The sequence below is a fragment of the Lepus europaeus genome, chromosome 2 (genome assembly GCF_033115175.1).
Source record: "Lepus europaeus isolate LE1 chromosome 2, mLepTim1.pri, whole genome shotgun sequence".
NCBI classification, from domain to species: Eukaryota; Metazoa; Chordata; class Mammalia; order Lagomorpha; family Leporidae; genus Lepus; species Lepus europaeus.
This window is the reverse complement of record NC_084828.1, coordinates 108,678,417-108,705,626: the sequence shown is the minus strand read 5'-3', so window position 1 is coordinate 108,705,626 and position 27,210 is coordinate 108,678,417. Positions and strand designations below refer to the sequence as shown.

General features: G+C 44.1%; 1 protein-coding gene across 3 annotated transcripts in view; it reads right to left on the bottom strand.

Moving 5' to 3' along the window:
- The window catches only part of PLD1 (phospholipase D1), a 237,617-nt gene that overhangs the window by 136,209 nt on the left and 74,198 nt on the right, over window positions 1–27,210 (bottom strand). For all 3 annotated transcript variants that reach the window (XM_062211829.1, XM_062211841.1, XM_062211835.1), the window contains 5 exons: window positions 8,459–8,649; window positions 7,752–7,879; window positions 6,484–6,629; window positions 6,178–6,286; window positions 3,854–3,919 (listed from right to left, as the gene is read on the bottom strand). In XM_062211829.1, the coding sequence (XP_062067813.1) occupies window positions 3,854–3,919; window positions 6,178–6,286; window positions 6,484–6,629; window positions 7,752–7,879; window positions 8,459–8,618 (609 nt within the window). In that variant the 5' untranslated portion in view covers window positions 8,619–8,649. The remainder of the gene's footprint in view (window positions 1–3,853; window positions 3,920–6,177; window positions 6,287–6,483; window positions 6,630–7,751; window positions 7,880–8,458; window positions 8,650–27,210) is intronic.

The following is a 27,210-nucleotide window of genomic DNA, read 5'->3' as shown; positions in this document are numbered from 1 at the left end:
AAATTCACTCAATGATAAAATCACCTGAGCCACTTGCTAAAGTTTCAAATCTGGATGGTCCTGCAGTTAAAGGTTATGTCCAGTCCAGCCCCTTGACCTTGCCTGATTCATGATTCTATCAGGAACCCAAATTAACTTACAGTAGGTATGTTTTACACTTACATAGCAGAATCTTACTATACGTGTGTGTATGAACTTTTCTTTTAATATGCTTTTATATTTTGAATGTTTCTCATAATTATCAAAAGCACACAGATGTTAACCTAATGTCACAAAAACGACCTGAGGGCCTGTAAATCTAATCTTTGTCACATTACATTTAGCATGAAAGTAAAATATTAGAGAATTGATGTACATCAAATTGTGTCCTATGCTTTTATCATTTTGTCGAATTCAGCTGTTGGAGGGAATAATCTCAAGGGCCATCAGAAATAGAGGCGAGGCTCGAGTAACTGGGTCCTTGCCACCTATGTGGAGACCTGGACTGAGTTCCTGCCCCAGCTGCTGTGGGCATTTCAGGAATAATCCAATGGATGGAGATTTCTCTCTCTCTTTCTCTCGCTCTGTGTGTGTGTCAGTGTGTGTATGTGTGTGTCTTTCTACTTCTTAAATAATTTTTTTTGAAAAACAAGAAAGAAATGAGAGGGTAACATAACCAGTAGTTACGAGTCTTTTCTCTTCTAAAAGAACTCTGTATAAGGCATGCCAGGTTTTTAAATACAGTATGGCATAACTAGAAAAAAATTTTTATGACTGGAAAAACAATTAAAATGAACCTTTTAGCGTCCAGTGCTGTGGCGTAGCAGGTAAAGCCACTGCTTGCAGTGCCAGCATCCCATATGGGTGCAGGTTCGAGTTCCACTGCTCCACTTCCAATCCAGCTCTCTGCTATGGCCTGGGAAAGCAGAAGATGGCCCAAGTTCTTGGGCCTCTGCACCCACATGAGAGACCCAGAAGAAGCTCCTGGATCCTGGCTCTAGATTGAGATCAGTGCAGCTCCGGCTGTTGCAGCCTTCTGGGCAGTGAACCAACAGATGGAAGACATCTCTCTCTCTCTCACTCTCTCTCTCTCTCTCTCTCTCTCTCTCTTCTCTGCCTCTCTGTAACTCTGCCTTTCAAATAAATACCTCTTTTTTAAAAAAATGAACATTTTAAAAACTGAGGGGCAGGGAGCTGGCACTGTGGCCTGCAGTGCCAGCATCTCATATGGGTGCCGGTTGGAATCCCGGCTGCTCCACTTCCAATCCAGCTTTCTGCCATAGCCTGGGAAAGCAGTGAAGGATGGCCCAGGTCTCCGGACCCCTGCACCTGCATGGAAGATCTGGAAGAAGCTTCTGTCTTCTGGCTTCAGATTGGCACAGCTCCGCCCATTGCAACCATCTGGGGAGTGAGCCAGTGGATTGTAGACCTCAATCTCTCTCTCTCTCCCCACAACCACCGCCTCTGCCTCTCTGTAACTCTGCCTTTAAAATAAACAAATAAATCTTTAAAAAAAAAAAAAAGCACTGAGGGGCAGACATCTAGCCCAGCAGCTAGGATGCCCCATGTCTCATATCAGAGTGCCTGGGTTTGATTCCTGGCTGACTCCTGATTCTAGTTCATGCCAATGCTTACTCCAGGAGGAAGTAGATAGCTCAATTAGGAGGATACGTGCCACCCACATATGAGACCTGGGTTGAGTTCTACGTGCCTGGCTTTTGGTTTTGGCCCAGCTCCAGCCATTAGTGAACTAGTGAGTGGAAGATCTTTGTCTGTATCTCTTTCTCTCTCAAATAGATGAATTTTAAAAATTAATAAATAAACAATCATTAATCAAGATTAGAGTCTAAAATGTAGTAATACACATGGAAATAGATGCTTGAACTCAGCAAAGTACTGTTTTAAAGCCAAATAATAATAATAAAAGTTAAGTCACAAACAGGCAGAAAAAGACATTAAATGGAAGACTATTGCATGTGGACACTAGTCTGCAGCTGAGTAGTTCTGAGAAAAGAGCAGGTCTGACTTCAGAGACCACAGGAGGAGGCAGCATCTCTAAGCTCTCACAGCAGAACAGCCCCAGCCATGATGCTACTGCGAGATCCATGCACCTGGATCTACAAGGGAAGAGCCCTTCCCGTCATCCTGCTCTTGAGCTCCTCCGGTTGAACTCAAATTGCTGATTTCCATGGGAAGACATTTCTCCAGGATTGTACAGCCATAGAAGCTCCATCAGGCTCACTGAACATCCCACTGCAAGCTGTTGCAGAAAGTGAGCCCTGGCTTGGCCAGCCCACAGCAGCTGTGTGTGTATAAAGGGCACCAGCTGGATGTATGTGTGGACTGCTGCCAGCTTCTGCCACTGAGCAGCACAGCATCAAGGCTTTGTCTCCTCACACAGAGGGCTTCAGTGTATACATGCATATATGGCATTCTCTAAACCAGAGGTCAAGGCACACCCGTACCTAGTCTTGCATTCTGCATGTAATCATCTACACGTGCACACTGCCCACAGCAATGCTGGTTATGCAGACACAGACACACGTAGAACACTGCAATGCATGACAGCTATCTAGAGTTGTGGAGAACTGGAGGCTGACCCTTTAAGGATGTCCTACAGGGGAAGTCCCGGCTGCTCCACTTCCAATCCAGCTGCCTGCTAATGTGCCAGGCAAAGCAGCAGAAGATGGCCCAAGTGCCTGGGCTCCTGCACCCACATGGGAAACCCAGAAGAAGCTCCTGGCTCCTGGCTTTGGCATGGCACAGCCCAACCACTGCGTCCATTTAGAGAGTGAACCATCAGATTGAAGATTAATATATATCTCTCTCTCTTTCTCCCTCCCTTTCCCTCCCTCTGTAACTCTTTCAAATAAATAAAATAAATCTTTACCAAAAAAAAAAAAAAAGACACCCCACCATCCAGAGCCTTGAGAGGGCAGAGCTCACTGTTGGCTGAGAACATAAAGCCCACTCCCTCTGCCTCACTGCCTATGTGCCTCCCAAAATATCCCTGTAGCTCCTTCTAAGTCCCACCAGCTTTCCAGCTTTCCTCTTTTCTTGGGTTTCTCTAGAGTTTTCTTTTTCCCCAGCTTTTCGCATGAAAAGAAAAGTGTTTCACAGGCATCACAGGCCAGTCCAACAGCAATCTCACTTCACTGTGTACACTCTGTGGGTGTTCAACTCCACTCAACTGTTTTCCTGACTCACGAAACAGTCTTCTTAGACATTACAAATGCTTTTCGGCATTATTCTATAAGCCTGAGGTGCTAGATAATCTAGCCTATGGTAGCATTTCAACTATCTGTTTATATCTGTTATGATAGACATATTGAGTTCTATTCAATATTTTATTTTTTATTTTTTAAAGATTTTAGTAATTTACTTGAAAGTCAGAATTACAGAGAGGAAGAGGCAGAGACAGAAAGAGAGGTCTTCCATCCGCTGGTGCACTCCCCAGATGGCCTCAATGGCTGGAGCTGCGCCGATCCAAAGCCAGGAGCCTCCTCCAGGTCTCCCATACAGGTACAAGGGCCCAAGGACTTGGGCCATCTTCCACTGCTTTCCCATAGCAGAGAGCTGGATCGGAAGTGGAGCAGCAGGGACTCTAACCAGAGCCCACATGGGATGCCGGCACAGCAGGCGGCATCCTTACCCACCTCGCCACAGTGCTGGCCCCCAATTCAATATTTTTAAAACAGCATCCTATCAGCCCAAACTGGCTCCTTGCTGTCAAACCAATTTTGTATTCATTTATTATAATTCAAGGAATAATACAGATGCAGACCTAAGAACTTAATAAAATGACCCAAAATTTAGCTGACAATTTACTATTTTATAAATTAACCCCAAATTTAAATCACTGACTGGTACTTACTGTGGCATGATAATTTTTATACATGGGCATTTTCAGTATCTTTGTCAAATAATCTTCTAGTTGTTTCTGAAATGCAAAGAGGTAATAGTTAATATGGTCGTATCTATAGAAAAATTTAAACAGTGACAATGATGAGATCATTGTTTCATTTTAACTTCTATAAGCTATTCAATTATTTATTCATATTATTACTTGGCAAAAAATGCTAAATAGCATTAAGATGTTATTTCCATTGCTCTCTTGAGCTACTACTTAAATCTCTCCTTCTTATTTAACTTTCCGCAAGCTGAGGTCTCCTATCAGCTCTGACAGGTCCTGAGCTACCCATCTTTGTCCTCCACAGCTGTCAGAGCAGGGCTTGCCCCAGTAGGTAGTTTTAAAACACTTGCTGATTATGGCCGGCGCCGCGGCTCACTAGGCTAATCCTCCGCCTTGCGGCACCGGCACACTGGGTTCTAGCCCTAGTCGGGGCACTGGATTCTGTCCCGGTTGCTCCTCTTCCAGGCCAGCTCTCTGCTGTGGCCCAGGAGTGCAGTGGAGGATGGCCCAAGTGCTTGGGCCCTGCACCCGCATGGGAGACCAGGAGAAGCACCTGGCTCCTGCCATCGGATCAGCATGGTGCACCCGCCGCAGTGCACCAGCCGCGGCGGCCACTGGAGGGTGAACCAATGGCAAAAGGAAGACTTTCTCTCTGTTTCTCTCTCTCACTGTCCACTCTGCCTGACAAAAAAAAAAAAAAAAAAAAAACACATTTGCTGATTTTACCAAAGACCTGCACATTTTTTTCATTGCTAATGCTGAATTTATTGAAAGATAAACTGCAATTTTTAAATAGCTTTTCAAGAAAAAAGGGGAAGAGTTAATAAAAAGAAAAGAACTTTCTAGAAAGATGTACTCTGATGTCAAATATGTCGAAATGTATGTGGGGTGGTCGATGATATAGGCGTGGGGCAGTGGTGCAATTGCACTGATCATGATACAAAAATTCAGTACCTTTTCACTACACCACTAAGTGTTAGTAGCTGGAACCATTTTTTAGTTGGACACAGCAACCCCAAACTATATATGTCTAGGTATCATGGAAAATGTGTAGTCTAGACCCCTAAAACGATTTCAAACAAGATGACAACTACAAAGGAGAAACCAAACATCCACCACAGAATATAAAATTTCAGATCACAAAACAGAACTGTCAGTCATCTCCTAGTTTAACAAAATAAAAAGGGTCCTCTGTACGCGGCAGCACTCCCAACGAAGTAGACATGCATAAGGTTAAAACTGATCAGGTATGTGAGCTGGAAGACCACGCCTTCACCACGCCCCTGTGTGACCTCACCCCCTACCTGGCCACACCTGAGCACCCACTGGCCAATCAGGTTAATTAGCCACTCCCTTCTGAAAGTGGATTAAAAGCCTGGGACACGGTGTATCCAGCCTTTTCCCTTTTCCTTCCTTTCCCTGGCCTCTTGCCAGTAAGGGTCTGGCTGCAGCCCTGAGCCTCTAGGATACATGGCCTTCGGGCCACCTGCTCCATGCTTCCTGACTTAGTTGCTCTTCCATGTGGCTGGTTCCTGGTACTCAGTATGAACCCAGATCTACCCCTCTGTCTTAGATAAAGCCCTCACTCTCCTATGCATCTTTCGCACTAAATAAGAGCTTAAAATGTACCATGCTGCCTCATTCATTTATGCCAGTATGCAGAATTCTTCTCTGAATATTAGGCAAGAACCCCCATGGGCTTATTAATATGGGGAACTTATTAATAAGCATATGGTGATATCATATAGCACCTCAAATTCCGATAACATATGTGGCACCCCAGATGGGACTTTTGGGGAGCTTTAAGTGACCACATTCTGTATATATTTTAGGGAGCCAAATTCCGACATCACCTAGAGTGGAGCTGGCAGGAGTGTCCCTCTCCCTGTGTCTCCTGTCCTCAGGCTGTGCAGGCGCACATCCCTCCCACTCTTCTCACACCCAGCTACCCCATGTGAAGCTACTAGAAATGCTGAAATCATTGTATGCAAAAGTGTGGGTTACTTTAAAGAATAGACCTCAAATCTCACAGGGAGGAGCTCCATGTTGGACTCACAACAAGCCCGGGCAGGCTCCAGCAGGGGCGGAGCTTCTTCCTAAAGTGACAGCTGACAAACACTCTTTTCTGGGGAAATGCCACTATGGCTTGGGGAGGAAGGGATGGTGAGCCAGCCTGGGCAGGGGAAGTGCAGCCATGTGCCCTCGCCCTCGACCTCTCACAGACGCTGGGCTTCCACGATGCGGCAAAATCACATCCACAACCACAGGAGAGGGAGGCGACTTACCCGCCTTCCCAAGAACTGTTCTTCTCTCATCGCATTTTCAGATGACTGGGGCAATCTGGGCATATTCCGAGGCTCCTCCCCTTTGACATTCTGTCTTCTAAATGTGTGTCTAAAACCCACAAGGAAAGCATTGATTAGATTAGATTATTGATTAGGACTTATGATTTCTTTTGCTTACTTCTATAAAAGCCTATTTAATTGAGACTATCTACAAACAGTGGACTAGCTAACCAATAAAAGGACTGAAGTATACTTTACACCCAACTTGCATACTGGTATGACTATAATTCATTCTGACAGGGTTACCTTCTGGTGGGAATGGGGATTCGGATGAAGGCTTTGTACTTGACCAACTCCCTGTGGAATTCTTGGAAGTGCTTGAATTTCCTCTTAACCTGCCATTTAAATTCCCCATGTGTCAATTCAATGGTGTAAAGATTGACACCTGGCACCTAGAGTAATAGATAAAAATGATTTGTTATTTAGATAACAAAAAAGTGCCCAAAGTGCTCCATGAACAATTAACAAGCAACATGGAAGTGCATGTATATCAGCAATGTTTTTCAATAATGTCTGCTTACAGAAATAGTAATTAAAAGTTCATCTGACAAATTACTTAAGACAAACTCTGAATCACACCAAAGACAAACTCCTACAAGTCTTATCCATTTCATGCACATACACGTACAGAGAGATAGATAGATATATACATACACACATACACACATACAGATATAGATATAGATACAGACACACACACACACATCAAACTCAGATCCAGGCAAAGGAGACAATGAGTGATGGCCATAATTAGCTGTTGTGGGGAGGCAGTTCATAGGCATAAGCAGTGAACAGGCAATCAGCAGAGGAGAGAGGGAAGTGGAGGTGATGAGTGCAAGCAGCAATATTTTATCCCCTTTGTGCTTCACAGATGCCACAACTGCCTTCGCTCCTCTTTCTGCCGTTTAGTCCAAGGTCTAGCCTTGTCTTTACCACCCGGCTGCCCTGAGGTGTTCAGAAAGGGAAGGTAGAAGAAAACTGCAGCAGTAGTGAACACACAGGGTACACCTGTATAGTGTAAGCAGGACACCTTGCATTGTTATGATTTAATCCTTCTACAGACCTATAAAGTAAGGGCTGTTATACACATTATTTAGATGAGGAAGCTGAGAAAAATGCATGTTAAATAACTTGTTCAGGATTACAAAGCAAAGACAGGAATTAAGTCAGGCACTGAACCCCTACATGCTGCTGCCTGTCAATGTTACAGCTGGCAGGCCAAAGAAGGCAAAGGCTGGGCACGGTGGAAGGAGGGAGGGTAGGGTGGAAAGATTCTCTACGTTCCTAAATCTGTATATATGAAATGCATGGTTTGTATACTTCAAATAAAATTTAAAAAAAAAAAAAAACTAAATGGGAAGTCATAAAAACCAGGGAGGTGGTGAAAACTTGCAAGTGACAAAGAAACAGAACCTCAAAACCAAAGTTGTAGCTCAGAGGAAGTACAAGGAGAGTCAAGGCATCAGCGGATCAACATTGACAAGAACAAAAAGGTGAGGCCACCAGTGCCTGACCCTTGTTGTAGAGGTGAAGCGCTCCACTTCCAGAACCTGCGCTTTGATGGGACAGCCAGAGAGGTACGTCTGAATGTTGGGCTCTTTAAATCCTTGAGTGTTATAAATCGCAGAGAACGGGATGTTCCCTAAAAAATGAAGACGCAAACAAAGTGGTTTCAATACGCAAACAAAGTGGTAGCATCCCTTGCCTTTTATAGGTGACCTTTAAGAATCATAACATTTTAAAACAATGATTTAGGGACTGGCACTGTGGCACAGCAGGTTAAAGCCCTGACCTGCAGTGCCAGCATCCCATGTGGGCACCGGTTCGAGTCCCAGCTGCTCTACTTCTGATCCAGCTCTCTGCAATGCCTGGGAAAGCAGTAGAAGATGGCCCAAGTCCTTGGGCCCCTGCACCCGCATGGGAGACCCAGAAGAAGCTCCTGGCTTTGGATCAGCTCTGCTCTGGCCATTGCAGTCATTTGAGGAATGAACCAGCGGATGGAAGACCTCTCTCTTTGGCTCTACCTCTCTCTGTAACTCTGTCTTTCAAATAAATAAAATAAATCTTCAAAAAATAAAAAACACAATGATTGATTGTCTCCTGTCTCTTAGGAGATGATCTCGGTCCAGGGTTACAATATCCACAAGGAACAGGAGTCATTCGCTGGTTACTTCAGATCTGTGCTCTGCCAACCACCCTGATGAACACCATCAGTCTTTACCTCCCTGTGTCTTGGGATCGCTGGGAGCTAAGTCGCACTCCACCTCCTCTCCCTCGAAGTGGAGCTCCCGCGAGTCCAGATTCTCTATCAAATTGCTCATGTCAGCAGCGATTTTCTGCAGTGCAGAGGTGTTCACCCGCGGCTCGTTTTTCAGTGACATGTTAACTTCAGACACAGTAAATGCAGAGGGGCTGAGAAAGCAGAACAGAGTTCCAAAGTCTTATTACATTGGTCAAATAAAACCCAATCACACAATTTGAATCCAGGCTTACACACAGCAATGAAACAACAAGTCAACCAGCCCCACATGAGCCCCAGTTACTCCAATCCACCTTTTAATTGACTTTCCTCCTTAACAATTTGAGGATTCCTAGCTTGTAAGTTAAAAGGGGCGAAATAACAATGAGTAAGAAAGAAAAGTAAACACCACATTGAATACATGCCAAGTATTCTTTCATCCCATTTTATGAACTTGAAAAAGTGAGGAGAGATTCAAGGGAGATTGCTTTAAAATGCTTATTCAGAGGAAAGAAACTGATTCGTTTTTATTTATTTATTTATTTGACAGGCAGAGTGGACAGTGAGAGAGAGACAGAGAGAAAGGTCTTCCTTTTGCCGTTGGTTCACCCTCCAATGGCCGCCACGGCCGGTGCACTGCGGCCGGTCCATCGTGCTGATCCGATGGCAGGAGCCAGGTGCTTCTCCTGGTCTCCCATGCGGGTGCAGGGCCCAAGCACTTGGGCTATCCTCCACTGCACTCCTGGGCCACAGCAGAGAGCTGGCCTGGAAGAGGGGCAACCGGGACAGAATCCGGCACCCCGACCGGGACTAGAACCTGGGTGACGGCGCCGCAAGGCGGAGGATTAGCCTATTGAGCCACGGCACAGGCCAAGAAACTGATTCTTAGCTGTGATAAATACATGGAAAGAAAGAATACCAAGTAAAATAAAAAACTTTAAATATTTCCTAAAATTAAGGGTATTTCACATATCTAAACACGCAGATTTAGAAATGCTTTTTATAATAGTGTAGCTTTTTTGCATTTGCTCTGGAAGTGATATCTCAAGCTAAGTGTATATGACCTTTTTGAGATCTGAGGTTTTATCCATGACTTTACATGATGATATACACATAAAATGACATACGTGTTTTGAAAGGAAATTAATATACCTGTTTCAAAAGATACCTGAGGCACTGGACTTACACAACTCTCCTTTTTTTTTTTTTTTTTTAACAGAACACTGGTTCTATTTCATTCCGACATTTAATAACACAAGTCGCTGCACATCAGTACCCAGGAAAGAAGAATTCATATAGATGTTATTTTTCATTTAAAGTACTGAGATTTAAGCCTTGAGCACCGACATTGGAGCTGGATGAAAAGTCTGAATTGCCTGATAGAGAAATAATCTCACAGTTACAACCAGGCCCTAAAACGGAAGGGCTCTCATACAAATCAGTAAGTCTTCTGCATGTGTTCATTTATTACTGGAAATTGCAAACATTAACTGAGCACCAACCACGTGAGAGAGGCAATGGATGAAAATGTGAAGATGAACAGGGCTGCCCCTGTGATTAACGGTGCCTGACTTGGATAAGCAAAGTAAGTTCCACACTCCAGGTCTACCCTTGGCCTCTTCCAAGGTCCTGGGCTACTTGAGAGTGGACTGTACGGAGGGGAAGACACTTAGCTGAGCTCTTGCCTTCAGGTGCTATCATGACACTGGGGTGGCTGGAGGGGAATGCTAAAACACAGCCTCAGGCAAGTTTGGGCAGCAAAGTGTCTAAAAATAAGAAAGTTGCAGCAGGTAGCAAGTGACCTTGTTTCAAAATCAAAGACAAAGGTTAGGGGCGGCACTGTACTATAGCAGGTAAAGCCACTGTGTGCAGTGCCAGCATCCTATGTGGGCGCCGGTTCCAGTCCTGGCTGCTCCACTTCCGATCCAGCTCTCCGCTATGGCCTGGGAAAGCGGTAGAAGATGGCCCAGGTCCTTGGGCCCCTACAACCACATGGGAGACCTAGCAGGAACTCCTGGCTCCTGGTTTCAGATCAGCACAGCTCTGGCCGTTGTGGCCATTTGGGGAGTGAACCGGCTGATGGAAGACTTCTCTCTCTGCCTCTGCCTCTCTGTAACTCTGACTTTCAAATAAATAAATAAATCTTAAAAAAAGAGTAGTGGGGTAAAGGAAGGCAATTTTGGTTTCTCCACATATATATAATTAATGCATCCAACTTCCCTATGAATTATTTAATCAATCATGTTTCCTTCTCCATGTTGGCTAGAAGAAAGCTTGAAGCTAAATTGTGCCCTACTAGTAGCAAAATACAGGTCTTTATTCACCTATATATGTTATTGTACTAGCTAAAGGACATTGACTGCTTAATAATAAAGTTATGAGAATGTATTATTTCTATTCTGAACATGAGTTTATCAATTGCTTCTTTATACATAAGAAAACTGGGACACAAAGATATTAAGTAATGGGACAAATACTTGGGACAATATGCCCAAGGCCATGGATCTAGTTAAGTGGTCAAGCAGGGATTTGAATCCAGACTTCTTTTACCCAAAGCCTCCATGCTCTACCACAGACTTCTCGCAGTCATTTTCTGCAGATGAGCGGACGCTCTGGAAGAGAACTAACTCTAACAGGAAGAACTGAAAATGAATTCCTCTGCAGCTCAGTCTCCACTACATGAAGCCATTTAAACGCTCAGAGTCTTGGTTTCTTCGTCTGTTAATTAAATAGATTGAGTTATTTCATGCTAAGGTCCCTAACATGAAGACCCTGACTGAAGTTAAAAGTTACCATAAAATTGTTCAACCTCCTCTTATAATTTAATTACTTTAATTCTTCTCCTATTGCAAGAAATTAATCCAAGTCAGGTTTTGTTTGTTGGTTTATGTATTGAGACAGAAAGATCAGAGGGAGGGAAGGAAGGAGGGAGAGAGAGAGAGCTCCCATCTGCTGGTTCACTCCACAAATGCTCACAGCCAAGAGCCAGGAACTCAATCCAGGCCTTCCAGATGGGTTGTAGAAACTCAACCACTTCAGTTATGACCACTGCCTCCCAGGGTCTGCATTAACAGGAAGCTAGAATTACAGGCCCATCTGGAAACTAAACCCAGGCCCTCTGATATGGGAAGACATGGGATAAGAGTGTCTTAACTGGTGTTTTAACTGCTAAGCTAAACACCTGCCCTAATACAAATAGTTTTTGTATTTGAATAAGAGAAGCAAATGACAGAATGTTTTATAATCTGGATGATTTAATTGGGGTCTATTCAGCCTCCACTGAAGCGTAGTTGCCTGGAACGACAATTAAAATATTTATTTCCATTCCTCCTAACTCAAGAAACATTTATATTCCAAACATGAGCCAGGTTTTGCTTTATTTAAAATATAAGGCAATGAAAATTTTAGCAGAAATGACATAAGGAACAAGAAATTACATCATATCATCTCTGCTTGTTAATTTTAAGAGATCTGGGTTTTTTAACTGATTAAATAGCTTACGGATAACATTGCCAACCTCCTGAGCAGAGCAAAGAAAAACATAGGTTATATCTAAAGCCGTTAGTGCTTATGTTAAAAAAGCTATGTTAATTTCAACATACACAGAGACTAATCAACACTTTGTAAGATAATCTAGATAAGAATTACTGAATCCCTGAATCAAGCAAAAATAATTACATCAGATAGAGAGAAAATAAGCATACTAATCTGTGAAAAACTTAAGGATGAGTGAGAATAGAAATTAAAGAACCTTTACCAAGTGTTTATTATGTGCCAAGCGTAATTTTAGCAAAATTATATAACTTAATACTCCCAGTAGACACTACCTGGTAGGTATAATTACTCTGAGAGATTTAGTTAAGCAACATGTCCAAGGTCACTCGACTTGGGCCATTGTTGAGCTTATTAAGTAGATTAGTCTGACTTTAAGTCACCATGGACTGGGTTAACGAGGTTCATAATTACTGACTTCGTTTTAAATGCTTGAATGTCTATAAATGGTAACTCAATATTTAATAGTTTATGTATATTTATATATAAATAACATATTAATTTTATATATTTGTCTATAAATGTGAATCAATATTTTATTTATATTTATACATATAAAATGTTTAAGTTCTGTGACAACAAGAGATGACCTCCACCTTAAACAGCATGCTTTGCAAGGGATCCTAGCAATCCACAGTCATCATAATTCTGGAAACAACAAATCCTCACAGCTTCCTGAACTTCTGCTTTGCCTTTTATTTTTACGGTTTGCAGCATCTTCTAAGATCACATGGAACTTCAGTGGACCCAAAGGATTTGTGTATTTGTTCACGCTGCTGTGAAAAGTTCACCCCCAAACGATGGACGCTGAATCGAGTTAGTTTTCCAACAGCGCCTTCACCCGTGTCCTTCCCACGGCTCTGTGTTGACTTCTGATCAACAGCTGTGCTGCTGGAGTTGCTTTTGCCCATCAAGCTCTCAGGCCATCCATGCGCCTATGCTGCCAAATCTTCATTGATTAGTCAAACTGGTTTTTTCCATCTAATATAATCTATAACCGGGGGGGGGGGGGGTGTGAGCAGCTGCCACAGTTACAGCTTATCTTAACCAGCAAAGGGATAAGGCCTTCAACATTTACATTTGAAATAATGCCATTGATTTTATTACCGCATTATAAAATTATACTGTAAGATCATTATCTCTTTCCGTACCAAGGAGAGATGGTGCCCAGGAAGAGTTACAAGCAGCTGTGTTTTCCTTCTATTTGCATCTCTATCCAGGAAGAAAATAAGGGTTTCCCCATCTTTGCTTTGATACTGGAATTAAGTATCTTTGCTGGGAATATCCAGTGACAACCAGCTATTCAGTGATGAAACAGAGAAATCTGAAGCATTTGATCTCAATTTTCATCAAGACTGGGAAGGAGAACATAAAAAAGGAGACACCTTCTTTCACAGATTATATATACATAAACATTCCCTTGGCCAAAAAACACCAAAAGTGTCAATTATAATTATTGATATTAATATAAATATTAACATTAGATACTATTTGTTGAATATGTGCCACACACCAGACGCTGTACAAAGAGATAAAAGCTAATGAATTACAGAACGTGGCCTGGGGTCACATGGTTGGGAAGTGATGGAGCTGCACCTGACCTTGGTTAATCTGACTCCAAAGTCCAGCTACTTAACAAACCAGTGGTAGAACCAGAGGTGGGGACAGCGGGTGTCACCAAGAGACTTTTACTCCTCACTTTATATCTGCCTCAGATAGACAACTTAAATGGAAACAACAAAACCCCAATATTCATTGTGTGAAGGTAATTGTGGCTTGCTTCTTGTTTCCTTTTCTAGAATAATATGCAAAATTCTCCTATATTATTTCTGTATATTATTTATGCTTACCAGGAGAAATGAACACAATGGCTTTATAAGTCAAAACAGTAACATAATGTATGGATGTGGAATGAATGATGATTAGACTGTTTGAAGCTCAACTGATTAATGGGGATTTCTTGTTTACACATTTTTCATAATGATGGAACCAACTGGAGGATCCATGCTATACAATCCCTCAAAACACACTGCACCCAAATTCCTCCTCTGGAACCGACCTGATGCTCCCTGAAGCACAACAGTCATGAATATAGTTTCAACTGCCAGTGATATGCTAAGCCTTGGATAACATTTTTTTTTAAGTTTAGCTTTGAATAAAGTAAATAATGTTGCCATATTTTACATTGTAGACTGTATATTTTCTGGAAATTACACATTAGAAAACCTTCCTGACATTTATTTACATGTTTCAATTTTTTAAAGAAAGAACATGACTTTCCCCCAGTATCAGTGGAGGGCCTATTCCGTACTTGGAGCAGACAACTGGGCATTAGTGGAACAGGGGAGAGGTGAGAAGACTTGGGTCATTCCACCTTTAACTCTCGGTGTGAACAGGACTAGCGTCCCCTCTGTAAAATGCAATAGAGCCGCTGGTGTCTCTGTCTTACGAGGCTGTGAGGAGCACGTGTGATCACGGACACACATCTGCGGGCACAGGCAATCTGGGTCACTAGTATCACCTTTCATTGAAGGTGACCCCCTGAAACCGAGATCTGAAGAGACCTCTTTCCTTGTCAGCGTTTCAGGGCTGCCACACAAGGCTGGAAGTGTCCGGACTCTCATGTCGTACTTAGCTCCCCAAACACGCCGTTCAGCAGTGGTCCTCCTGGCTGAGCTACTCAGACTGGGGCTTTCCCATTCAATGGGTCCTGAACTTCCTAGACCCCATCTCACCAGCTGTGGAGTAAGACTTCCTCTGAAAACCCACGGAGGAAGACACGAACCAGTTAATGCCGCTGCTTCTCCCGGCACCTCGGCCAGGCCGCAGTCCCTGCTCTCCCCGACGGGCGAGGCCGTTCTTCCTATGCACCCACACAGCACTCTTCCATTTTTTCCACTATGGTTACTCTGTTCCCTCTAGCATCCAGTCCCCTTTGCGACTCTGACAAAATCCATGAACCCTAACCCTCCCAGAAAACAAATGTACCCAAGCACCTCAGTTTGCATATATTTTCATAGGCTCATGGCTGTCCCCTCAAGATCTGGGTTAGGGAGTCCTGTCCACCAAGCTGCAGTCACGTGCTGAGGTGCCGACATGCCCACCTGGGGAGAGGGTTGGATCCTTGCCTGCTCACTCAGACACCTATGCACTTAGCTAGGCACCTGCTCAGCAAACAGCTGTTCAGTGATTTGATCAGTGAGCTGTCCTCAGAGGAAGCCCTGACCTGCAGGTTCCCCAGTGAAGGCCACGAGGTTAAGGTCCTTCCCTCATACTACACTCTCAGCTGCCAAAGCCTTCTGCTTGGAAGAACCTTCGAGAGGAGCACTCCAGATAAGAATCTTCCAAAGTCACTACAGCGACTAGGGCAGCCTGCCATTGAAGCTTAGGGCACCAGCTTTTGCAAAGGGCTTTTGGCACAGCAAGCCAGGTAACCCTCACAACACAAATTTCTTGAGGGGAACTATCATTATTCCCACTTTATAGATCATGAGGCAGGCTACAGTGACAGAACCAGAAAAGTCACTACGCCAGCTCTGGGCCCAGCTCTGGCTGAACCCTAAAGTCACACACCTGTTCCACCTGTGCCAGGATAAGGAGATGCTGTCATGTGGATTCACACAGCCCCTTCTGCTGCCCAGCCTATGAGCCCAGCTTGCTGTCACATGTGGTTCTAAGAGACAGGAGTTTGACTCCCAAATGCTGTTCTCCTCTGTGCTCCATGGCTCATTGGATCTCAGGGCCACTGGAGCCCCGCAAGCTTCCCCTTACTTATTCTTCTGCTTTTGCTCAAACCCTCCTTCTGGCCTAACTCCCATGCTGCTCTTCTCCCCGAGGTGGGTGTCTAATAATCTGGATTAACTGTGCCCACCAAACATGAGCTGGAAGTCATATCCTCTTTTTCCCTAGCTAAAAACAAAAACATTATTGGAAAGCAAAAATATTTACATAGTTCTTAAAATGCCCATAATCTCTGCTATTAACTAATGTGAACTAGGATGGTATGTTAATAGGATACCTGTGATAATGATCCCTCATGGCCATTTTTAATAGTAAGCCAAGGGGCCGGTGCTGTGGTATAGTAGGCTAAGCCTCCACCTGCAGTGCCAATACCCCATATGGGAGCTGGTTCAAGTCCTGGCTGCTCTACTTCCGATCCAGCTCCCTACTGATGTACCTGAGAAGGCAGTGGATAATGGTCCAAGTGCTTGGGCCCCTGCATCCACATGGAAGACCCCAAGGAGGCTCCTGTCCCCTGGCTTTGGATCAGCCCAGCTCCAGCCATTGCGGCCATGTGGGGAGTGGAAGACCTCTCTCTTTGTCTCACCTTCTCTCTGTAACTCTGCCTCTCAAATAAATAAAAACCATTTTAAAAAATACTAAGCCAAGAAAACCAAGGCAGTTTTATGACATGAAAGCACATATCAGTCCCATGAGATGCCCTCATTTCCAATGGATACAACCTTCTAGCCAGGTGTGTCACCACCCAATACTGAATTAGTATAGAATTCAACCTTTTTGAGGATGTGTATCATTTCTCCATTCTCATGATATTCCCTAAATCCTCCTCGGATGGCCTTTTAAAAGCAAACATCTAGAGGCTGGTGCTATGTTGCAGCAGGTTAAAGTCCCAGCCTGCAATGCCAGCATCCCATATGGGCACGGGTTCAAGTCCCAGTTGCTCCACTTCTGATCCAGCTCCCTGCTAATGCATCTGGGAAAGCAGTGGAGGATGGCCCAAGTCCTTGGGCCCCTGCACCCATGTGGGAGACCTGGAAGAAGCTCCAGGCTTCAGATCAGCTCTGGCTAGTGCGGCCAACTGGGGAGTGAACCAATGGATAGAAGACCCCTCTCTCTCTGTCTCTACCTCTCTCTGTAATTCTTTCAAAAAAAGGAACATTTACTAAAGGGAACTTACTAAACATGGCTTATTTAAAAAAAAAAAAACTCTAAGATTTCTGTCCTCTGGCATGACTTAATCACCCACAGTGATGCTTACAGTGTACCAGCTGCTCCAGGGCTTATCTAAGTCAAATTTTGAATTCAAACTTTGTTTCCAGAGCAGATACAAGTGTTAAGAGAAAATGACATCTATTTTAAATATTGGCTGTTGGGAAAATATTATCTGTCATTTCTTGAGTGCCTGGCTCTGGGCCAACCACTGAAAGGAACACTGCACATACCATTTCTAGTCCCCACAGCACCCGCACTCTAGAATTGAGGATACGGGGTCACAGGAGTCTACTGGTGCTGCACAGTTGTGAGCGGGCAGAGTGGTTTCAATGTGGGGGCCACACCAATACACTCACCCTGCCTACTACCCTGGCCTCTGCTCAGTGGAGATCCCCAGTCACAGCTACTCTCACCTCTTCTCCTGATGCCACCAGCCTTCTCAGCCTCCTCCTGGGTGAGGGCAGGGACTCCAAACAGCCCCCAAGGTACGTGGTCCAACACCGACACTCCACTGACCCTTGAATAGGGCCACAGGGGCATTCGCTCATCCTGGCGTGTGCATCCAGAGGAAGTGAACTCTTGCTTCCCAAGGAGCTGGGGCAGGGGAAAGTTAGGGTGGGCACCTAGAAGTCCGGGGTGAGTTAAGGAGGAAGCAGGTGCATGCTCCCCTCACCTCTACCCTCACCTGCTGTGCTAAGCACATGAGTGCCACACAGCCAATCTGGAAGCAGCCTACATGGCTGGTGGCTGGCTGCTTTTTTTCTTTTTCTTTTTCTCTTTCTTTAAAAGATTTTATTTGTTTACTTGAAAGTCAAGGTTACAGAGAGGCAGAGGCAGAGAGAGAGAGAGGTCTTCCAACCAATGGTTCACTGCCCCAGATGGCTGCAATGGCCAGAGCTGCACCAATCCAAAGCTGGGAGCCAGGAGCTTCCTCCGGATCTCCCATGCAAGTACAGGGGCCCAAGAACTTGGGTCATCTTCTACTGCTTTCCCAGGCCATAGCAGAGAGCTGGAATGGAAGTGGAGCAGCCGGGACTTGAACCAGTGCCCATATGGGATGCCGGCACTGCAGGCAGCAGCTTTACCCAGTGTGCCACAGCAGGGGCCCCGGCTGCTTTTCTTGAGTGGCTACAGCCAGCCAGGCGATGTACTGCCCTGCATACCTCCCTTTCTCCCTCTCCACTGCCCCTCACTTTTGCTGCTGTAGCATTACAACTCCCCCAATAGCCTATCACGCGCCCTTACCTCAGGTCTGCGCAGATGTGGGCCATTCCAATGTTTGAACCAAGGTCCCACAGTCCATGTTTCTTCTACTGAACCACCCTGAGTCGCACAGAAATGCACTTTGTGTAGAAGTTAAGAGTCATACCAAAAAACAAAGTGGCACGGTGCTTGTGATACGCCGAGCAGGCACTATGCATGCGTTAACTCAGACTGTCCTACCAACAGACCCAGGCCTGCTATTCTTATCCCTTCTTTTTAGAGACAAGGAAACTGAGGGCGTGGACAGGTTAAATGACTTGCCTGAGGTTACACTGCAACATGATGGGAGCGAACTACCTAGCTTACTATTGTGCCTGCCTTGACTAACCTGGGCAAAGTCATGTCAGTTGGTGCTCAGCTTCCTCAGCTAAAAGCTAAAAAGAAAAACAGCTTTCACAGAACTACGCGGTTGTCTGTGTTTGGGATTCTACAATAGATAGATTATTCTAAGAGTAATAGCTGGGGAGGGCATTTGGTCTTGTGGTTAAGACACCTGCTTCCCATACCAGAGTGCCTGCGCATTTGGCTCTTGGCTCTGCTCTTGATTCCAACCTTCTGCTAATGTGTGCCCTGGGAGACGAAAGTATTTGGGATCATGCCACACACATGGGAGACCTGGATTGAACTCCTGACTTCCGGTTTCAGCCCAGTTCCATTGCAGGCATTTGTGGCGTGAACAATGGATGAGAGCTGTCTTTATCTCTCACTGTCTGTGTGCCTCTCTGCCTCTCAAAAAAAATAAATAAATAAAAATTTAAAAACTTCCTCTCTCATCATCATTAAATGTGGGGATGAACAACACATTCTAAGCAACTCCACCCAGAAGATAAAAAGCCTAGCCCAAATGCCCAGGGTGTTTAGATAAGGATTCTGAGCCAACAAAGATTTATTGCTGCCTCTATTAATGACACTGCACATACAGACATTCATATGTGAAGAGAAAACATAGCAGGGCCGCTCCCAATTCCAAAGTCTGCTAATCAGCTTATTAGGTATAAGAGGCTTGGTACAACCATTGGATTGACTCAAGCCAGTGAAGACTCCAAAGGGAAAATTCTTTATAAAGAGAAAGATAGTTGATATTGCTAAAAACAGCAACAACAAGGCTGGTCAAGCTTCTAAAACGTAACATCCTCAGGTATTAAATGAATACTGCATTTCTTCATGGCCAAGAATAAACTATTCACGCACTGTGATGGGTCTTTATTAAACTTTTATTTAATGAATATAAATTTCCAAAGTATAGCTTATGGGTTACAATGGCTCCCCCCTCCCAAAACTTTCCTCCCACCCACAACCCTCCCCCCTCCCGCTCCTTCTCCCCTTCCTATCACATCATGATTCATTTTCAATTCTCTTTGTATACAAAAGATCAGTTTAGTATATATTAGGTAACGGTTTCAACAGTTTGCCCCCCATATAGTAACACAAAGTGAAAAGAAAAGAAAAAAAAATACTGTTGGAGTACTAGTCATAGCATTAAATAAGGGTGTACAGCACATTAAAGACAGAGATCCTACATAATATATATATATTTTTTTTAAATTAATTAATTTTCTATGCCATTTCCAATTTAACACCAGGTTTGTTTTTTTTTTTCATTTCCAATTATCTTTATATACAGAAGATCGATTCAGTATGTAATTAGTAAAGATCTCATCAGTTTGTACCCACGCAGAAACACAAAGTGTAAAAATACTGTTTCAGTACTAGTTATAGCATCACTGCACATTAGACAATACATTAAGGACAGATCCCACAGGGGATGTAAGTACACAGTGACTCCTGTTGCTGACTTAACAATTTGACACTCCTGTTCATGGCGTCAGTAATCTCCCTAGGCTCTAGTCATGAGTTGCCAGGGCTATGGAAGCCTTTAGAGTTCGCTGACTTTGATATTGTTCCGATAGGGTCACAGTCAAAGTGGAAGTTCTCTCCTCCCTTCAGAGAAAGGTACCTCCTTCTTTGATGGCCCCGTTCTTTCCACTGGGATCTCACTAACAGAGATCTTTCATTTAGGTCTTCTTCTTTTTTTCTTTTCCATGGTATCTTGGCTTTCCATGCCTGCAATACTTTCATGGGCTCTTCAGCCAGATCCGAATGCCTTAAGGGCTGATTCTGAGGCCGGAGTGTTGTTTAGGACATCTGCCATTCTATGAGTCTGCTGTGTATCCCACTTCCCATGTTGGATCTTTCTCTCCTTTTTTGATTCTATCAGTTAGTATTAGCAGACACTTGTCTTGTTTGTGTGATCCCTTTGATTTTTAGACCTGTCCAAGCCATCGAATGTGAACTGAAATTGATCACTTGGACTAGCGAGGTGGCATTGGTACATGCCACCTTGATGGGATTGTATTGGAATCCCCTGGCACATTTCTAACTCCTTCATTTGGGGCAAGACTGATTGTGCATGTCCCAAACTGTGCATCTCCTCCCTCTCTTTTTCCACTCTTAAATTTAGCAGGGATCACTTTTCAGTTAAAATTTAAACACCTAAGAATAATTGTGTGTTAATTACAGAGTTCAACCACTAGTAGTGATGGGTCTTTAGAAGAGAAAACTACCTACATGTGAATCTGTAAGAACATGTAGTATTCTGGTGGACAATTATACTCAGTAAAGTGAGACAGACATTTTTCTCACAAAGGCAAACTGAGACTACCAATAATTCTCTGAGTAATATTTGGGTAAAAATAAAATTTTTTCCAATATAAGATTTATCTGTATTAAGATAACTGAAAAAAATTTCTTTCACTGGTTCAGAATATTAAATAAAAACCATTATTCCATGTGGTATATATTTACAATGCAATATTACTCAGTCACAAAAAAGTGAAATCCTGACATTTGCAACAAGATGGAATCAGCTGGAGAACATTATGCTAAGTGAAACAGACCAGACCCAAAAAGACAAACATCATAATACAGAGAGAGAATAAAAGTTGTATGGATGTCATATCATTCAGCATATACTTGTATACAAGGTTTCACTGAATCACACCATGTCAATGACAACATAATCTTATGTCACATGACTAAACAAAAGGAATGGGGGGGACAGTGAAGACTCTTGGGGTACTTGTAATGCTTTGTCCTTAATTTAGGTATTGATTGTGAGTATGATCAGATGACCAGAAAAACCCATTTATCTGTACCCCTATGTGCCTTTCTTGATATGTGTACTCTATTTCAATAAACCATTTCCAAAAACCCATTTTTTCTGAACACAATGTTACTTTTGCTAAGAACACTTATTACCAAGAAGCTACAAACAATTTGAGAGTTTCAATGTCATCACTGCATCTTTAGAAACAAACATCACTTCTCAGCCTTTTGGCTAAGAGCAAGTGTGAGAAACAAACAAAAAACTGGTCTTCCTTCTTATGATGATAGCCGTGTTTGGCTAGAAGAACTGGCATTCCTTCATCTAGATTTTATTGCTTTGTTTAAGATTATTTTATTTATTTGAAATACAGATTTATACAGAGAGAAAGAGAGAGGTTTTACATCTGCTGGCTCACTTCCCAAATGGCTGCAATGGTCAGAGCTGAGCGGAATTGAAGCCAAGAGCCAGGAGCTTCTTCTGTGTCCCCGACATGGTTACAGGGGCCCAAGGACTCAGGCCATCTTCTGCTGCTTTCCCAGGTGCATTAGCAGGAAGCTGGATCAGAAGTGGAGAAGCCGGGTCTTGAACCGGCACCCATATATGATGCTAGCGCTGCAGGCCAGGGCTTTAACTCACTGTACCATAGCGCTGGCCATTAGACTTTGTTTTTATCATTAAAATTCTTCCTAACTATCTACACTCAATGATCTTTTTCCTACATTTCCCTCCAAAGAAGCCAGAAAACAATCTCCATCAGGCAGCAGAGAGAATGCTGGGATGACAGCTGTGAGTTTCACCTGTGACAAGAATGAAGCTAGCAGATGCACCCGTGACATCTCCCCCAGGCATTCTCCAGTGCCAGCCCATTAACTCTCAAATGTAGTCACACCACTGGGAGGCACAGCAGAATACCAGTGTTTTCTGTCTATCTATATATCCACAAAACCAATTGTTACCACAGCATGGTACTATGGCAGGTATGCAATTCTGAGTCAGGCAACTGGAAACCTGACTGTCATTATGCAGAAATGTGTTGTCTACATCTCTTCTAGCTTCAGTTTCCTAATACGTAAAAGGGAAGCAATACCAAGTGGAATGGAGTGTGGCCTACATTAGACGCTAAAATAAAGTTAGCTGCTTCCAGGCCTCCAGCTATTCTTAGAGTTCTAAGACCACTGCCTGAATTTTGCATCACCATGCCTCTTAAGTGAGGGAACTACAGCAACAGTTGGATCCTGGGGATGTCTTCTTTGTTGCCACTAGAAAACAGTGCTACAAACTTCTGGAAGCAAAATGATTATACTACTACATAGGCCCCCTCTCCACTGCAAACACAGAACTGCTGAACACTTTGTAATGGCTTTGAGAAAATATTTAGTGCGGTCGGAGTTGTGTCACAGCAGGTATGCGGTCAGAGTTGTGTCACAGCAGGTAAAATCAACGCCCACGATGCCAGCACCCCATACGGATATCGGTTTGAGCCCCAGCTGCTCCACTTCTGCTCCAGCGTCCTGCTAATATACCTGGAAAAGGAGTAGCAGACGACCCAAGTGCTTGGGCTCCTGCACTCATATGGGAGACCCAGTCAAAGATCCTGGCTCCTGGTTTCAACCTGGGCCAGCCCTGGCTGTCGGAGCCATTTGGAAAGTGAACCAGTGGATGGAAGGACTGACTGTCTATCTCTCCCCCTCTCTCTGCAATTCTTTCAAATAAATAAATAAATCTTAAAAAAAAAACATAATGAATGGAGAAACAAATGCAAGTTAGGTGGGTACAGTAGAACTGAAGCCCCAAGGGATCTATTTTGGATACAGGCTCTGGGATGGTGATTGTTTCCCTATGTGACTGCTGGAAGCTATGATCCCAGGACTATGGGAGGCAGAGTCCTTCAAGCAAAACTCCTACAAAAACCTAGAGCCTGAAAAAACCATACTATCAGAGCCAGCACCGTGGCTCAGCAGGTTAAAGTCCCAGCTGCTCCTCTTCCAATCCAGCTCCCTGCAAACACCTGGAAAAGCAGCAGAGGATGGCCTAAGTACATGGGGCCCTGCACCCACATGGAACACCTAGATAAAGCCTGGCTTTGGCCTGGCCCAGCCCCGGGCATTGTGGCCATTTGGGGAGTAAATGGAAGATCTCTGGCTCTCCCTTTCTCTCTGTAACTCTGCTTTTCTTTTTATTAAAAAATAAATAAAAAGAGCTATGCTGTCAGTTTAAAAGAGACAAGAAGTACCATACCCAGTGGCCTGGGAAGAAATAACATGGAATTGTGTCAACTACAAAATGAAAAACTTTCTATAAAAATTATCCAGGATCACAACTTTTGGCTTTCAGTAATAGAGGTGTAGCTCTTATCAGCCCAAACTGTGGAAAATGATTATAAATTCTGAGCAAAATATTATTTAAATTGCCTGAAAAACAACCAAAGCCAAACAGAAATTAGAGAGAAATGTGCATGTGGGAGAAGGAAATGGCACGGTTTTTGTCTAAGGGCTGGCCCAGACCGTGCTAATCTGAGTACTAAAACTCATACTGGCTTGGTGAACCAAACAACAGCATCCCAGCAACCAAAGCAGCAGAAAAGTCTTCCTTTTTTTAAATTTACTCCCTTGTAAGTGACCTATTTCATTTTCAGAATTCTTTATAAAGGTGGTACTACTCTCATCCCCCAGCAGAGCTCAGTAAATTGAAGGGCTCTCTGTGCCACGTCAGCTCCAAGATACAGTGGGCACACATTAAAACCAGCAAGATTTCATACCTGTAAGTCCCACCCTTTAACATCATGAATGATAGAGTCATTCCTGGGCAGAGTGGCTCAAGTCTACAAAACTGGCCCCCTCACTATCCCTACCTAACCTCTCCCAACCCACTCTCTCCCTCCACACATACACACACAGGCTAGACCACTGCACAATCTCACTATGAAAGTACTGAAGGCACTTTCTGACCCGGCCTCAAAATGCACCCCACAGTCCAGCCTGCCACTGGAGTTCTACTCGTTCTCTACTGTCCCAGCAAATAGGTGCTAGGGATGGAGCTTGGGTCTGATCAGGTCTCTGCATACAGCTGGTGATTGGCAGGAAGGACAGAGAACAGAAGAACATGCCCAGGGCCGGCAGTTCCAGTCCTGGCTGCTCCACTTATGATCCAGCTCTCTGCTATGGCCTGGGAAAGCAGTAGAAGATAGCCCGAGTCCTTGGGCCCCTGCACCCGTGTGGGAGACCCGGAAGAAGCTCTTGGCTCTTGGCTTCAGATCGGTGCAGCTCCAGCCGTTGCAGCCATCTGGGGAGTGAACCAGCAGATGGAAGACCTCTCTTTCTCTCCCTCTCTCCCCCTCTCTCTCTCTCTCTCCCTCCCTCCCTCCCTCCCTCCTTCTCTGCCTCTGCCTCTCTGTAACTCTGCCTTTCAAATAAATAAATCTTTATAAAAAAAAATGCTCAAACACACAAGAAGGTGCAATCAGCAAAACTGGACTGTAGGCAGCTCCTTAGGCCAAGCAGCCTAAATTTTGTGAGAAAAACAAATATATGAGAACCTGTAGACTTAAAGTAACTCAAAATATATTCCAAATAAGAAAACAATAAAACAGGCCAATGAAATTCTGGTGCGTAAGGATGCACATTCAGCTGACTCAGCTATAAAGAAATATGAGTCGTGATTCCATTAGGGTCAGAAGGGTTAGGACTGGGATGGGTCATGTAGGATGGGCACCTAGCGTGGCTGGTAGGGTCGTTTTGTGACCTGAATAGTGACACTTACGTGTTCAATTTGCAATTATTCTTAATAAATAATTAAGCTGTATGGTCACTCCCCCCCCCATCTTCCCCAATCCATGCATCCTCTCCTGTCATTTTAATTACGCTCTGTCTACTTCTCTGTCTGATGTGACCTTCTAACTCTTCCCCCACTAAAACATTTGTGGTTCTTCCTCACCATTCCCCAAAGACAGAAGTGATATCCCCTGTCACTAAGCTTCCCAGCACACAGTGTGTAAACCTTTAGCTGCACTGCTATCAGATGTTTAGGAACACACCTCATGTCCCCTGTAACCTCTTAGGAAAGGAAGCTGGGTCATAATCCTAAGTGTACATGGGAAGCACTCAACACTCTGCTGAATAAACAATATTAGGTGGGAACTTTGACCACACTGGGTTTCCCCAACATAAAATCCCTAACCTTAACACCTACCCATCCCTCCTTACTCCTTTGGCTTTTATGCAAATACCTGCAGACTTTGTATGCTCTGCCACTTATCAGTCTTGTAACTAACAGCCTTTGAATTTACTTCTATGACTTTATCGCTCCATGCCTTATTTCTCTCCTGAAGGGTTATCCCTACCTCCTAGGATGGTGGAATACTGCATATAAAGTAATCACCCAATCTGATACTTGCCATGAAGTAAGAACTAAATACATAGCCACTCTTGTAAGTATTACTGTTGACTATTAGCATCATTGATGGGAAAGGTATCTCAATCTTCCAGCACTGATAGTCCAGCCAAATAAAAGTGAAAAAGTAAGGTAGGAGATATGCTTGTTCAATGTCAAACAGTAGCAAATAGAAGAGTGACCGTATTTGTCATTCCTTAGCTGTCTGTCATACAAATCCAGCATGTTTTTGCTAAATTAGCAGATCTGATTGTAACTCTTTCACTCTTCCTGAACTGTGAGCTCTTAGAGAATCCAGAATGACAGTCAACCAAATGTGTATCCAGTCTCCCCAGTCGAATCCCATGGCATCCCCCTGTGGTTGCAACCCCTTTCTTCTCTGAGCTTAGATATGATCTCCTAATTCCTTTTCCCCCCATACTTCAGAGACTTTAAGCTCCTTGTCTTCACTCAATGAAATCAAGTATGATCTATTTATTATCCTTAGTGTTTGTTGAGAAAAATACATTAAATGAGGAAAATGAATTACTCAACAATGGGCACTATTTTCGTGTGTGTTTGTGCATGTGTGTGTGTGTGTGTATCTATACCTGAGCAGGAAGAGAGGTCAATAAATGTCAATTCAGTAAGCCTGCATGGCACATGTATTTAGCAGCAGACAAAGGGTAAGAGCTGAGGATACCAAGGGACAGCAACCTCGTCGGCAATGCCTCACACATGTGGTAATCTGGGCATTCTTTAGGCCCAGTTTCCTTCAATGCTCAGGAAAGACAGAGGCCCACAGCCATACAGAGAAAGCAGAGAGGAGACTAGCACTCAGGCCTCCTTTGCCCCTTGCTTGCTCATACAAGTCTGTTTCGGGGGTACGTTTTTTCCATTTGACACAGCTTTGAACCCTATTGACATTGGGGGAAGAAAGATAACCAGACAAGCAGGATAAACTGCTTTGAGCTCACTGCTGCCAAACTCTGCAGCCAATATCACGGCCCAAGAACCAGCTGGGTCTCTGCTCAGGAATCAGCCACTCCCATGCATGGTGCTAAGAAAGAGAGCTACTCTGGGAACAGCCGACTCCTGCAACACCCGCCAGGGTCAGAAGCACATGGGGCACATCAAGGGGAACGAGAACCTGCAAGCTGCAAGAGAGGATGCCGAATGTGGGTGAGCTAGGGCAAGCTGGTGTTCACCACCTTGCTTTCCGGTGGGGCTGCCTTGCGGGCTTCCCTAGCAGCCTGTCAGGATGACAGTCACTCGCTCAGAGTACTTGCCGAGCACCCACTATGTGCTGAGCATTGTGTGAGGCCCTGGGGATATAAAAAGACCACCTGCATTTTCCCCACCATGAAAAGAGGGCTTTGGGAAAGGAACTCTCTAGATATCCCTCTCCTGGTGTGTGGATTTGCCTCCTCTCCCACCAAACCCTAGAAGAGTCCCAGTCCCCTCAACCTCCCACCTGCTCTACCCCTGTCGA